Source organism: Amia ocellicauda, chromosome 3, assembly GCF_036373705.1.
Source record: "Amia ocellicauda isolate fAmiCal2 chromosome 3, fAmiCal2.hap1, whole genome shotgun sequence".
Lineage (NCBI taxonomy): Eukaryota > Metazoa > Chordata > Actinopteri > Amiiformes > Amiidae > Amia > Amia ocellicauda.
Window position 1 is genome coordinate 51167652 of NC_089852.1, and position 14841 is coordinate 51182492.

At 38.6% G+C, this 14841-nt stretch overlaps 1 protein-coding gene across 3 annotated transcripts in view; it reads left to right on the forward strand.

The window, feature by feature from the left end:
- The first annotated feature begins 1619 nt into the window (after positions 1-1619).
- slc7a1a (solute carrier family 7 member 1a) overlaps positions 1620-14841 on the forward strand; it is a 37318-nt gene continuing 24096 nt past the window's right edge. The window contains exons 1-2 of one of the 3 annotated variants that reach the window (XM_066699872.1): positions 1620-1812; positions 14051-14442. In XM_066699872.1, the coding sequence (XP_066555969.1) occupies positions 14073-14442 (370 nt within the window). In that variant the 5' untranslated portion in view covers positions 1620-1812; positions 14051-14072. Of the gene's footprint in view, positions 1813-11040; positions 11299-14050; positions 14443-14841 lie in introns of those variants that run through there. The other 2 variants (XM_066699870.1, XM_066699871.1) reach the window with 2 other exon arrangements.

Below are 14841 nucleotides of genomic sequence, written 5' to 3' on the forward strand. Positions count from 1 at the left end.
AACCACTGCATCTATGGTCCTCAACGTTGCCCATTTCTTTGTGCTTCTTCAAAAGCTTGTACAGCACATCTGGAAACCCCTGTCTGCCTTGACATTTCTGCCTGGGAGAGACCTTGCTGATGCAGTATAACTACCTTGTGTCTTGTTGCTGTGCTCAGTCTTCCCATGGTGTATGCCTTTTGACAGTAAACTGTCTTCAGCAACCTCACCCAGTTTTATTCCTCCTACACAGCTGTTTCTGTTTCAGTTAATGATTGAGTTTCAACCTACATATTGAATTGATGATCATTAGTACCTGTTTGGTATAATTTTTTAATCATACACCTGACTGTATGCCTACAAAATCCCTGACTTTGTGCAAGTGTACCTAGAAGAACTGATGCTGTTTTGAAAGCAAAGGGTGGTCACTCCAAATATGGATTTGATGTAGATTTTTCTTCTGTTCACTCACTTTGCATTTAGTTAATTTATAAATATAATCTATTAACATGTCTATTTTTTAAAGCATTCTTACTTTACAGCTGGGGTGCTCAATCCTGGTCCTGGAGAGCCCCTATCCAGCAGGTTTTAGAGGTCACACTTGTATCACCAATGTATAAACACCTGGAACTATTTCATTCTGATAAATTAAGCAGGTGGTGTGGTAAATTCAGTGCTTTGGAAACCATTGGAGCAATTATCTGAATACCTGCAGCCTCCTGAGGGATGAATTCCCTTGGTTGACTTTCTTAATTGATTAATAACCCACATGTGTTGTGTTCCCAGTATTAAGACATTAGTGATTTAGGGTGACCTATAAGTGAGTAAGTAGATTAGGGCTCTCCAGGACCAGGATTGAGCACTCCTGTTTTACAGCATTTTTTCACACCTGCCTAAAACCTCTGCACAGTACTATATATTATAATGTAAACGTAATGCTATGTTATTCAAGTATTTATTCAATGGGTTTCAGACAACTGTCCAGTCTTTTTGAGGTGCTACCTTTGTCCAATAAGCCCAATGCCTGTATAGTGTCAAGCTTACACCTCTAGGGGATGTTGGTGGAGTGTCTTTATAAACTAAATTACCAAAGGTAATGGGTTCTACTGGTAATTAATCGACTGTAGAATGTTATGTTTATGTTTTTAGCACTAAACTGGAATCAGTTGTTAAACATTTGTCCTTGTATCTTTATAATATATACATATCTTTGAGTTCACTAGAAAACGCTCTGTGAATTTCTTTTTATGCAGGTTTTATTATGTTATAATATGTATTGGCAGACTTAAACGACCTAGGTGAAGTAACTTGCTTCTCCACATTGTTACCATGTATTTTGAATAGACGTCCTTAGTTTACTAGAAAACTCTTAACTACCGCTCTGGCAGGAAGAACACATGGTGCGAACACAAAAGAGGGCTTTTTGACACATTTGTATAATTTTAATACATGTTTATTCCACTTTAAAATCGCGTAGACCTTGACGAATAGTGCGCCTAAGTCCAGAGGTATCTGTATGTTTGTGTATGTGTGCGATCACCTTATTGATGTCTGGTGAAACAGCCACTACTGTGCGTGTTTGGGTGTCGTGGGCGGGGATACGAGGAAATAGAACATCATTCAAAAGTGGTGGGCGGAGTTTTCTTGCAGGCTCCCATGTCATCGCAGCCCTACCTTGCATCACTGAGGCCCCCTCACCACCTGTCAAGACCCCACAGTCTCCACTGGACGTGTGTGTCTGCCTGAGCTGTGTATATCCTTATACCTCTGTGAATATCTCCAGCCGCCTCTTCCTTCTCCCCCCACGCTGACTGCTACTAAGTACTGGTCGAGGTAGGTGCCTTTCGCCTGATCACCATCTCCTTGCAGAATAATACAACCTTTCAATCGGTGCTTTAATATTCACGCTATCTAGCAGCTCTTGTCTCTGTGCCGTCGTCCTTGCCCTTGTCTTTCCCCTGGTACAACGCGGGGTGCTGTGGAAAGCGGCTGTGGCCACATGGTCTGATTCCCGAGCTCTGGCTCCATTTTGAGCTGATGCAATAAGCAGCCCCATTGGCAGCTAGAAGAACAGCATCCCGTTTGTTAAACCTTCCCCAACCCCTCCGTTTGAACAGTTGTATCGTTAATAAAATAGTTATGAACCATATTTTAGTGTCATGATCGTGTTACATGTTTTTCCACCCACCCCCCTTCTTCTGATCTCTATGGACACGTTTTTCTGTGGAGCGACATGTCCTTATTTGTACATCGCTTTCGGTACGAGCTCTCCCGTTGTAGCGATTGTACAGCCAGGCGAGATTTAGTCCCACACAGGCTGGACAGTAAAACAAAGACCAGTGTGTTGGTGTGCAAGTGTCTGTGTATGCAGTGAGTATGATCCATAGAGGAAAAGCCAGTTCCAGTCCCAGGCTTCCATGTGGAATTGTGGGAAGCGTTTAGAAATGGATGAAGGGAGTGGTAGAAGCCGGAAAAGTGAGTTCGTTAAAGTGTGATTCTTCATAAGGAAATCCGAAGTTGGGGAAATAGTCTAATCTGATCTAATCGAAATAAATAATAAACGAAGGTCGGCCATAACTGCTGCGAAACCATAAAGCTGGGAGAGAGCATGTTATTTATACTACAATCAACACATGCGCTGTGACCATGAAAGCGCGCTTTGTAGTTTAGGGGTTTAAGTGTTGCCATTGTTTAATTTAGCTGACGTAAAACAAACCAAAAAATCAGACAGAAGTGTCATCTCTGTTTTTAATCCAATTCTGTATATTGTCTTGGCCATGTGCCTAATCGCAGAACATCGTATTATAAAAGTTTTATTTAGTCTACATGACTGTGAGTAGTGATATGTCAATGTGACAGCATGCTTCAGTGTTTTGCTTTCATCCACATCCAATGTGACATATGGTGTTTGTACTTGAAGATGTGAGTGTGTGTATTTAAAATATATAATTGTTAAGTCTAGAGGACTGCGCTTTTGAGATCTGTAGGTTCCTTCATTTGATACCGTCTAAACGGTGCTTGTATTATCCACTTGAGGTACATTTTAGGTTTTAAGTCTTCCGTTTTTTGTATGTACCCTCCAGTTTTTAAGTGTATTGAAAGGTATGCTACACCACTGTAGTACACTTTACCACAATAGTTTAATGATATTTTCTCTGATAATAAATACAATTGCTATTCTGAACCAACAATTGGCTTTGTGATTTTATTATTTTGGGAAGTCAAAAAAATGCTTGAAGATAGCCAATATACCAAGTGTGGGGAAATATGATAAATAAGGAAATAGATGAATAGATCACATTTATTATGATCATATTTATATTATTTACTTAATCAAAAATACATTACAAGAGCTACAAACTACAGCAGATAAATAATTGAAATACAGTATGCTTGCATAAGGCATATCAGGTCAACAAGTTTGGAATTAAGGCAAAGCAAAGTTAATCAAAAGGTACCCGAGATATTTTTATTTTAATATTGTAACTTTAAATATAATAACATTTCAATTCTGAAAACTAGGACTGTGACACAAGACTGTAAATGTAATCTTTTACTGATTAATGTCTGAAATGCATAAAGGGTACATTCAAAATTTTCCAGCTTCAACTGGAACTTAAGCAGAAGATAAATGTATGTTTTTAGTGTTAAGTACAAACAATGTGGAAACTGAAGCCAGGTATACAGTTAGGTACTTTAAGTAAAGCATTGCATTTAATTAGGAAAGTACCTTAAATCTCTGGGGCTAAATAATTATTTACTGGGTTGCTCTGTATCTGGCAAAACCTGAAAACTCATTAACAAAGAGATCCTTGTTTGATGCATTCGTTGCAACTACTTATTTATTTACTTGCTTGCATACATACTTATTTACTTTACTGGTTATAGTACATATTTACTTACTAAAGTAAGTAATTAGAATTAGAATCACTAATTGTTTTCCCCCTTTTTGATCCACAAGTTCAAAATATTCCAATGGTATTCCACTCAAATCCACCCAGAGAAGAACAAAAAACATACAATTGTACACTCATGTTTTGAAGCATGTCACCAAACCATGTTATGATGGTGTGAGTTTGTGTGTGTGTGTGTGCTATGCTCATTATGTGAAGCAAATGGCACAGGTTTGCAAGAGTCGGCCTTAAACTGGGCATACTGAGACATGAACAGTCCCATGAGGGCCCGGGAGAACTGGCTTGTGATTGTTTGAGGATTTCCCCAGCTGCCTCTAGCCATTCTTTGGTATCAGAATTGGGAGGTCCCACCTACATATTCTGTATTTGAACTGAGATTCCTAGATAATCAAGAGAAGAACAGTGTTTTCATCTGTCTATGTGGTATGTTTTCATGTACAGAGCAAGGCAGCCATCCCAACTACTTTTCATTTGATTTAATTGTATTCATTTAAGACATTTTCTGCAAATGCTGTTCAGTCCCTGTCTTATCATTTCTCTCTTCGATGTGTCCGCTATAGGATTTGCCCTAAACTTCAAGAGAAGACTTGTACTCTGTACAAGCCAGCATTACACTCCTAACATAAATGGGTAGTATGCAGAAGACTAATTTGTAGTATGCATAGTACAGCATAAGAACATTACGGATTATTTAATTTTATATCTGACCTTTTGAATGTGTATAAAACGGAGTATGCAGATGCTCTACATATGCATATAATGACCGCTTCACCGTTCTTGTTTACACTTAGCTATGTCTTCAATCTACCCTTTTAGTGTATCTTCAACTCTGTTTGTGAACTCCACCCTCATAAGGCTGTATCTTGGCTGGAGGATTGTTGATTAAATGTTGGGAACAAGAGTTAGTGTCTCAAAGCTGACACAATTTTAAGCTTTCCAGCTTTCCACTTGTTAATATTAAAGTGTTTTTCATTTATTATTGGTCTGTTTTCTGTATGTGAATTCAAATGTGAGTCTATGCCACACAGTGCTGAAAGTGTTAAAGCCAAACGCATGCGTTTATTCCATGACTTACTGTAATGTTTGTTGCATACACATCATGGTCTAGATCCTTATAGAGTACATGTATTAATACCCTGCTTCCTGCTTGAAATTTGACACAATGGGAGAGGGCCTTTACACCAACCAAGGAATCCACAACCCTCACTACAGAGTCCAGAGCCTTAACCACTACTCCACACTGCTGCCAATAAAATGTGAAGCTTATGAAGACAGCTTGAATAAGAGAAATTCTTGTAATCTAGAAATACATTATTTTAAGGACTTTAAGAAATTGTGGTATGTTTTTGTGTGCTTTATATTGCATATTTTGACAATACACATGTTTTTGTTTTAGTGAGCATAGTGAATTTGGTATTACAAATCCCTTGCATTTACCCACTCATCAGTCCTTGATGGGCACTCCAAAACCAATGTAATCTGTCTACCTCTTTGCAATGCATCTGCAGTGTATGGCAACTCAGTCTAGGCTTGGCCAGTTCAAGACATGAACCCTACTGAACACATGTGGCTTGTCAATGAATGATCCCTGCTACAGTCTACCGGGACACCCACTTTCTGGGACTCCCTTGCATAGAATGTGTGTTAGGAATTGCCAGTCCTGCAGGCTCAGACTGTTGCACATGACCTGCAGGTGCATTAGTGTTTTGCATCAAGCAAAACAATGAAGCAGTTTATTAAACCCTCTTTTTTGTATAATTTAATACATTTTTATTCCACTTTTAAGCAAGTAGCAAACACTTACTAGAATATGTAGGCTAGTTCTCTCCAAACTGTCCTTTTGCTTATGGCTTCATATCTGAAATTTATAACTGTAATATGATTCTTATTTTCATATGTATTTTTCATTTTTTTTCTTTAACTTTCCCTAGCTGTCACAAAACATAACAGAAAACATAATACAATAACACCAAGAAAATAAAATATACAATATACAAATCATTAGTCCTAATTATAGTAAAACTAACAGAGATGAAAGGCAAAATCCCATGCATGGTTCTGTTTAGAGGTGATTGAAGTAATCGCAGAAAATATTGGAATAGTTACATCAGTGCTATGTGCAGTGGTGTCATAATCACAGGTAGTTAAAATTAAGGCAATTTAAAGTGCAAGAATAAGCCTATCAAAGAGCTAAAGTAAGAAGCATCAAGTTTGTGAGCAGGTAAATGCAAGTTTTAAAGTGCATTTAAGGATATGTGTGGTATTGTCCAGAAGGGGAGAGTAATTTGAAGTTATGTTATTCGTGGTATGTTCCAGAGGGTTCTGCAGGAAAGGATGTAGGTCTTGAGCCAGCTTATGGAATATGGATCTAGAGTGCAGTCTGACTGTGAACCCCATGCATGCATCTAGATAGGAAAAGCAATGGATTATCAATTTTTTTCCAATCCACAAAGGCTATAAATTAGCACACTCTTGGGTGAAGTTGAGAATGTTATGTATACAATTTCAGAAAACATTCATCGAACCCTTGATTTGGCACATTTTAACAAATGTTATTTTCAAACGTATTTGATGAACTTGACAATTATATATTTTATAAACACTTTTTCATCCAAGGAAGTAATGGTAAATATTCCAATTAACTGAACTAAGTTTACACATGGAGTACCAATTGCCATATTTGCAACAATAAATTGATGTGGTGACTTTTACAAGTTTACACACCTCCTGGTTGAACTTGTTTCAGTCAACTGGAACAGTTTGCTCTAGTATAAATTAGTGCTCAGTAAACTCTGAACAGAGGTAATTAATAAATTAGTATAGCTGAACACATTTACTAAACTAATCTAAATAAGCAAAGCAGGAAATTTAGCAAAGGAATTCAAAGCAGCAAGTTATATTTGTTTGGGAAGAACAAAAGTAAGAAGACAAAGGTAAAGCTGGACCCCTGGCCTCAGACACGTGGTGCTTTGTTTTGAATGTAGCTCAGGTCACAAGGCTGTTTGTTGTGTGTCCTTCACATTCCTGATAAGGGACCTTCAAAACAATCTGACCTATTACTAGTACCTAAACAATATCCCTTGATCTGTTTCTATTCATGCTTCACATACAACTTTGCACACACTGCTATTGCCATCCACATTTTATTAATATACGGTTACTACAACTACTTTTGTGTTACGATATTAAGTGGCTTTATCAGTCGAATTGCATAGAATGAACGAACTGGATTCCCGGTTTTGTTCCATGGCAATTCCTTCCACAGATATTCTAAGGGAAGTGAGTTTTAAATTGGCAGTTGGAAGCCATGTCTGATTTTTTCAGTAGCTTAGCAGTGTGCTAATAAGAGTTGCCAGATTAAATTTGAATCTGACAATGACACCAGTTTATGGTCTATAATTGTCGCTGTTTTATTATGAACTGCACTTGTCTGATTTAAAGATGAATTCCTCCAGGGTTCGACAGAGTGAGAAGAAATAATTAATGGGTAATCCACTGTGCTTTTGTCAACTTTTGTCTTGTACAGTGTATATCAGTTAGGTGTGTTTGGACAGTCCCAATTGTGGGGGGGTGGGATTTTGCATTAACCATTTATATATCAATAAAATTAAAATATGAATAAATGACTTATTACTTTGTATAAATAACAATGTGCATTCATACTTAGTAAGCCCATGGCTTTCTAACTTTGATGTTACCTGTATATTTGACTAAGAGTTTTTAGTTTACTAAATCCCAGTAACTCTGTGTGACACTGTTTAGTCATACTGAATTACTGGTTGGAACCAAGACTCACTGTGATGGTTGAAATTCAAGGTGAATCTTTTTTTTTTTTCTTCCCAAAGCTATGTTCAGTCAAAAGCTTTCCATGTCCTAGTGTCTTTATTAGTGTTAGAAATTGATGCCTGGCTCCTTCTAGATTTCTTTTTGGCAAGTTGGGGCGGCTCTGACCTTTTGCTGTCATGGGGTCTAGTTCCATTCTTCCCCCCATACATCAATAGCTAGCCGGCTGGAAACCATATAAAGTGACCTTGTACTTCTAGATAAAGCACCCGTTTTTGTTTTATTTCTCCAGCTGTTTGTGACATGTGGTCATGGATGAGGTTGCAAATACTAAGGTGGCCTTGAAGCCCAGCATTACGGTCACATGGTTGTATGTCCCCTGTTATCCTCCCTTTGTGGAAAAACATATTAATCGTAGTCTGTCACCTGTGTATCTGGTTGGAGACCTCTGAGAGTGTTCTTCAACCTGATTGGAGTAGAGCGGACGCTCCCCCTCTCTGCCCACCTCTTAATTTAGCCCAGGGATACTAACATGATATTAAGCGTGCCAGTTCCATCTGCTGTTCCCGAGGAATGTGACTCCCATTATAGGTCTGCTGTGCCCCAGGTTCCACAGTAAACTGCTGGTAGTATGGCTTGCGCAATCCACCAATGTCGTCAAACAACCATATTTATAGTGCTTTGATTTTTCCATGCTCTGCTTCATGCCTTAGAGCAGGGTCTTCTCAACAAGGTGAATGGTTCACCCAGGTGTGAATGAGATCAGAATCAAGTTGAAGGAGTAGTGAAGTTGAAGGTGGAGTGAATGATTGGATGAATGAACATGGTGGAGACATTTCGTATATGTGTATGTATGGTATGTATAGATGTTTATGTATCTGTGGTAGATGTATGTAATGGGATTATGGTAATATCTCTATAAGCCTGCAGGGAATCGGTTTAAATGTTGATCAAATTATAATAAATGTAGTAATAATAGTGTTTGAGTGATTCTGTCTCTGTAAAATCTAAATGTGCAAGTCAAGGAGTACACTGACTACATCAAATGTGATTTCAGTGCGCAGTTCAGATGTATTTATTTGTTTGTTTGTTTATTTATATATTGGCAGATTGCCTTATCCAGGGTGACTTACAGTTTACACAAGCATTAAAAATTGCAGTGATACAATTAAATATAAAATAAAATGTCTACGTTAATACAAAGTACAATTTAATAATGACAAAAGTGCAGGAGTACAGTTGATATAAAATACAAAGCATACAACCTAGTTCAAAGAGGTAACAAGTGTAGACAATATGCAGTGAAGTCCTAGATATGTGCTAAAGAGAGGGGGCATAGGAGAAATCACTGTAAAATAACAGGAGGTCTTTCAATGTATAAGTAAACGGGAGCATAGGGAAGCATAGTAATCAGCGATTTTCCTGTGAGTTTGCATGCTTCCCACCACGCATTGCTCTGGCGGGCCGACCGGCATGATGCATAATGATGATCCCCCCAATCTGGGTGCTGAAGTGTCTTCATCAAGGCTCCTTGCAACCCACATTATATAATTTTTTGGGAAAATTTTGTTTTGGCTTATTCTTCTTTGCAGGTTCAATTAATTTAGTTTCTCAAAGCAGAATTAAATCAGTTGTAAGTATCAAACATGAATGTAGACATTATTCACACTAGTTGTAGTGTGATAGCTATAACCATAATGAAGAAGATCGCAAATTAAAAAGTGTACTCTTACCACGATGTTTGAAGTGGAGTGAATGAGCTGTTGAATAAAAATATTTCGGTGAAGGCTGTTGGAAAAAAGTTGAGTAGCATTGCTTTAGAGGAGGGTGATCCAGGTCTTAAGTTTTTGTTGAAGCCATTTTGAGTTTGTGGTCTTCCTGACCCAACAATATTGTTTTTATCACAGTCCTGTTGATTGGCAAGTAAACCACTGATCACTGATTGTGAAGATATCTGCTCTCAAACGGTGGATCTGTACTTTACAGGGCTCTGGCTTTTCAAAGTACTTCTGTGGTAATACCCTGCTTCAGGTTAGCACAAGTGTGTTTTGTTGTTGCTGTGTTAAAGAGAGCATGCCTTCAAAGACTTAAGAGAAAATGCAATTGACAAAATGCCTTCTAAATGGATGCATACTTTTATGTCTCTTGCAAAACTTAATAAAAATGGCTGATCTCTTTATCTCATTGGAAATATTGTGGGAACACTGGCCAATCTCAATTATGGCGGAACACTGTCAATCATGAAGCCGGTAAATAATTAAGTGATGTTGTGAACATCCCTATGGTGTCTACTGTACTGTACCATTAAGGTCACTGTTCTCAAACCTGTCATTGATAATGAGCTGTATGGGACAGTTGGTGTTTCACTATTGGCTCTGGACACTCTGGTTGTGTTCATTATGTATTTTAGGTTGAGAGAGAGTGATATTTTGTTTTCAAGTCTATAGGACTTAACGCTCAGACGTTTATGAGCTGTCAACATGACAAGTAATACTTCTTTTTTATCTGATGATAATTTTTTTTTTTGTGCAAGTTGTCACAGATAATATCTCTAGCAGTAGTAGTTCAACTGCCCTCCTAGCAAAAGTAAAATTGATATGATACTGTTGTGAATCATTTCTTCATTAAATATATAGTGTATTCTTAATGGGGAGAGATTTAGCTATATAAATATTTATTAATCCAGGAATCAGAACTAAAACAATTTTCCATACAAAATATGTAACTATGCATGAGTAGTGTGAAAGGGTATAGATTATTTCAGGATGGTTGTGTTGCATGTAACTCAGGAGGGAAGTTAAAGGTTGTAAAACACACTGAAGATGGTGCATAATTTTTGTAATAATTGTTTTGCATAATAGGGCAATTAAGCTTGACAAATATGTATTATATTGTTAGTTCGATTTTTGAGATTTGCCAAACATCTGCCACACTTCCTTTATTGGTGGGTTGAAAGAAAAGTTGTACACATTGCTTTCATTCCAATGCAGTGAGCTTTCTGTTTGAAAATGGTTCCCAAAGGGGCTATGGGACCTTGTGCGCTCTGATGCAGATGATTCCCCCACCTCTGTCCATCTACACAGCACCACATGCTGCTCTTCCCAATGTGTCGCAATGTCCCACAATGTGCTTTCGGACCCATTGTCTCTTTCAGATAACCAGGGTGGCAATGTACCCTCACACATGGCAATGTTTTTGGCAGAGAAATGCAATGTTGTCATATTTTCATACAGGAACAATATTTATGAAACGCTGCTTCACTTGTTCTTCCAGTTCATTCGGTTCTGTTTAACCAGGAAAATCACAAGTAGGCTATCGTCTATCTTTGGTGTTGGACTCTGTTCACAATATGGTGACCATTGCTCTGGTTCTCTGCAGTTCCTTTTTGTGATTCAAGCTGGATGTTCTGAGGGTCTTTTCTACGTTAATAGGAGTCTAGAGGAGGGTGAAAACTTATTAGTGGGCAGTGTTTGATGGCATGTGCAGCTGCTTGAAATGACTGGGCCATGTGACGCAGTAAGTTGCTATTTGTAGGATGGTGTTCTTACAAGCCCAAAGTTTTGTAAAGGAGCATTATCAATCAACACTGCCAGCCTCTTCAGCTGAAACCATTCGTTGCTCGGTGAGTACGTGTATATCCTGCAGTCCACTGGAGGTTTGATACAGTTCAGTGTTTAGAAAACATTTTTAGATGTTTTGATCTTAATGTAAAAGCATTTCCAGTTATTTAGTAGTAGTAGAAATTAACATAATGGATTTTGAGGTGGAGAGCATACGTGCAATAGGTATTCGGTAAGTGCTCCGTGTGAAAAAGTCACTGTACTCATTTATCCAAAGTTTTAGAAAATGCGAGTTATATGTAAAACCATGGTATCATTTGTAATGTGTCATTCAATTAGGGACTTGCAGGAATAGCATTATAAAGTTGTTATATTTAATTTGATTTTTAAGGCAAATTGACACTGTTGTTTAACACTATAACTATTTTTGTGCAGATTGCATATACCTTTTATTTTTATTTTTTATTGTACTAACAAACAACTGAAGCTTTAATATTAAGGAAAGCCTGAGGGAATTTGGCATTGGTAAATGGATACCCATATTTCCAATACTTTAAAAATAAAACCCAATAAGCACAACTTCACTGGGGTTAATAGTTTATGGTGCCAGCCTTTGCTTATGCAATGTTGCAGCGTGGTTGCACATTGCCTTGAAGAGATCAGCAAACATGGACTGCAGAAGGTTCCCACCCCCTCGTTTCTTGGCACATGAGGTGTAATGTGGATTCCTAAAAAGGGGGTAATATGGAACACTTCTGCAAAGTTCAGACCACACATGCTTAATATTGCACACAATCTTTTCATTAAACTGGTGGTGTGAGCTTGGGCACCCACAGAATTTAAACCATATCTTGTCATGGCTTGCAAGCATTTCAACAATAGTTCCTATGCTGAATGGTGCCATACACATTGAGAAGTGTGTAAACCTGCACTCATGTGTGAGGGTGGGGGTGGAGAACAGTGTTTTTCATAGTACAGGAAGGCATTGTGTAGACAGCTGACTTTATGGCATAGATGGAAGTTAAATCTGGGAGATGGTAATACTAGGTATTTTGTAATACCTAGACAACTTTGCATGCAGCAGATGTGTCTTTGCCACTGCAACTAAATTGTAATGTTTGATTTGAGTATACATGAAATGCATTGACATATGTCTTGTATATTTGGCTTCTATTGAACTGGGTGATCACCTTGCTTATAGATGGTAGTCACAGGGAATTGCTGTTTTGAGTTGGGAGATTACAATAACTAGATTTGAGATTTGGGATTTCAAGACAAAGATCTACGTATTCATTATTGGTAGATTAACAATAACTACAGCTTCCCAGCATGTGCATCTTCTTAAAAGTTTCCTTCGCTGTAGGATAGGAGGGGGAAAGTATTGGCCTACTCCCTGGCTCAGCCATTTCTTTACAAATTGGCTATAGTGCTGTTTTTTTAAATAAATATTTGGTCTCTAAAAGCACAGTACTGGCCACATACAATTCCCTTTATCAGTCTTTGTCACACTTTTTTTTTACATTCGTAATATATTCTAATATGGCTTACAGTCTGTCCAAAATGGAATTTGAAGTATAGATGACAGGGAAGTGTGTTGGAAATTATAAAACTGTGAAGCTGGTGAGCTGGTTATTGCCAGGCTTCTATAAAAAGATGCACTTATTTTGGTGACATAACTTCAGTGTCAAGTCTCAAGGTACCCCAAGTGACATTACTAGCTGAAATAAGTTCACCTTACCTAGCCAATATATTAAGTGAAGTTTAGCAGTATCCAACTCCTGCAAATGTGCATTTTAGCTAAACCAGTTTCCAAATACCACCCCAAGATTTGTCAGTTATCTTTGACCTGTGGGGAACGTCAATTTTCTGTAGGGCTGTTGTTTGTGTCAAGGCCCTACTCAAAACCATATCATTACAATGTATTATGGTTTAGCCAATTAAAAAAAAAATCCTCTATCAGTCAACATTAATTCTCCATATTATCTCACTTATACACACTCCCTTATTTTCATTGTGGATAGTTGAATTTAACCCATATCTGATAAGGGCTCAAACATCCCATTGCTTTTAACAGAACGGGAGCCCCATTACACTATTTACATACAGAAGAGATTGTTTAAGGGAACTGGATGTTCCTGCAGCATTTGTACTGATCTGCTGAAAACCAAAACAAACAAAAAACAGCTGGATTGTCATTATCGATTAACTCTGCTGGGGTTTGGGTGGTTCTGGAGGTGGGTACAATTTAATCCTATTTTTCAAGCTCAGATATTAAAAGAGTGTAACAGACTTCTGATGTACATAAATTATTTTGGGGCTTTGAGGTTGCATTTGTGTTGTTGAGACTACTTATGCTGTTGCTAGGGAAATATACTCTTATAGTATAAGAGTTCATATGTAGCCTGTGTTTCCACAGCTATGCCTGACACGTTGCAAAGTTGAGTGTGCCGGAGCAAAAGCAGACATCTTGAAAGGGATTTTAACTGATATGTTTATGACGTATAACTGACATGACATGCGCTGATGTGCTTCTTTTTTGGGAACTTGGTCAGCAGCTTCAAGGTGGTCTGATGATGCTGGTTTGCTTGAGTCTTTCTAATAATTTTTACTATTCCACTAAAGTAGTAGTATTACTACTAGTAGTAAGTAAAACTCCCCTTAGAATCAGAGAGTATACAAAGCAACGGCAATTGTACTGCCCTGTGCACTTTTGTAGAGGAAGCGTAGTTTATATTTCTGCCTGTTGTGATACCTAAGCTCTTTTGTCTGAATGTCTTTTTTTATTTAAAAAAAAAAAAAACTTTGGTTTTGCAGGTCTCTCTTGACGGTGAAGACCATGGCCTGTGAGAAGCTTCTGGGTTTTGGGAAGCAGCTGCTGAGGGTGAAGGTGGTGGACTGCAACTTGGAGGACTCGCGCCTGTCACGCTGCCTCAACACCTTTGACCTGATCGCTCTTGGGGTGGGCAGCACCTTGGGGGCCGGGGTGTACGTGCTGGCTGGAGCTGTGGCCAGAGAGAATGCTGGGCCCGCCATCGTCCTCTCCTTCCTGATTGCCGCCCTGGCCTCCGTTCTAGCAGGCTTGTGCTATGCCGAGTTCGGGGCCCGTGTGCCCAAAACGGGATCTGCCTACCTCTACAGCTATGTGACTGTGGGTGAGCTCTGGGCTTTCATCACTGGCTGGAATCTCATCCTGTCCTACGTGATAGGTGAGCTGGCCCCATCCTGTCTTGCCTCTTCCTCCAAGTTCTCAGCCAGAGGGGTGTCAAACTTCAAGTTCTTTTACATTTAAAGCTCAAATAATGAAAGAGTGTAGCAGACGTTTGGAGGGCAGCTGGGTTTATTGCTCCCACCACAAGATTTGGTGGGGGAGTGTTTCATTGGTGAAGTTATGCAAAGGGTTAGTGCAGCTGTGGAATTGAAAGCTCGGCTGGAGCAGAAAGACAAAGGCCCTGCATCCCACAAGGATAGGCGTTCCAGGAGCTCCATTCCTCTTGGGCCGAACTCTGTTTTTCATTCCAACTGTGGTATTCAATTTGAATTATATTCACAGTTGCTGTTTTTGTTATTTGTTTTTACATTGATGATTGAAGTTAGGTTGCTGATTT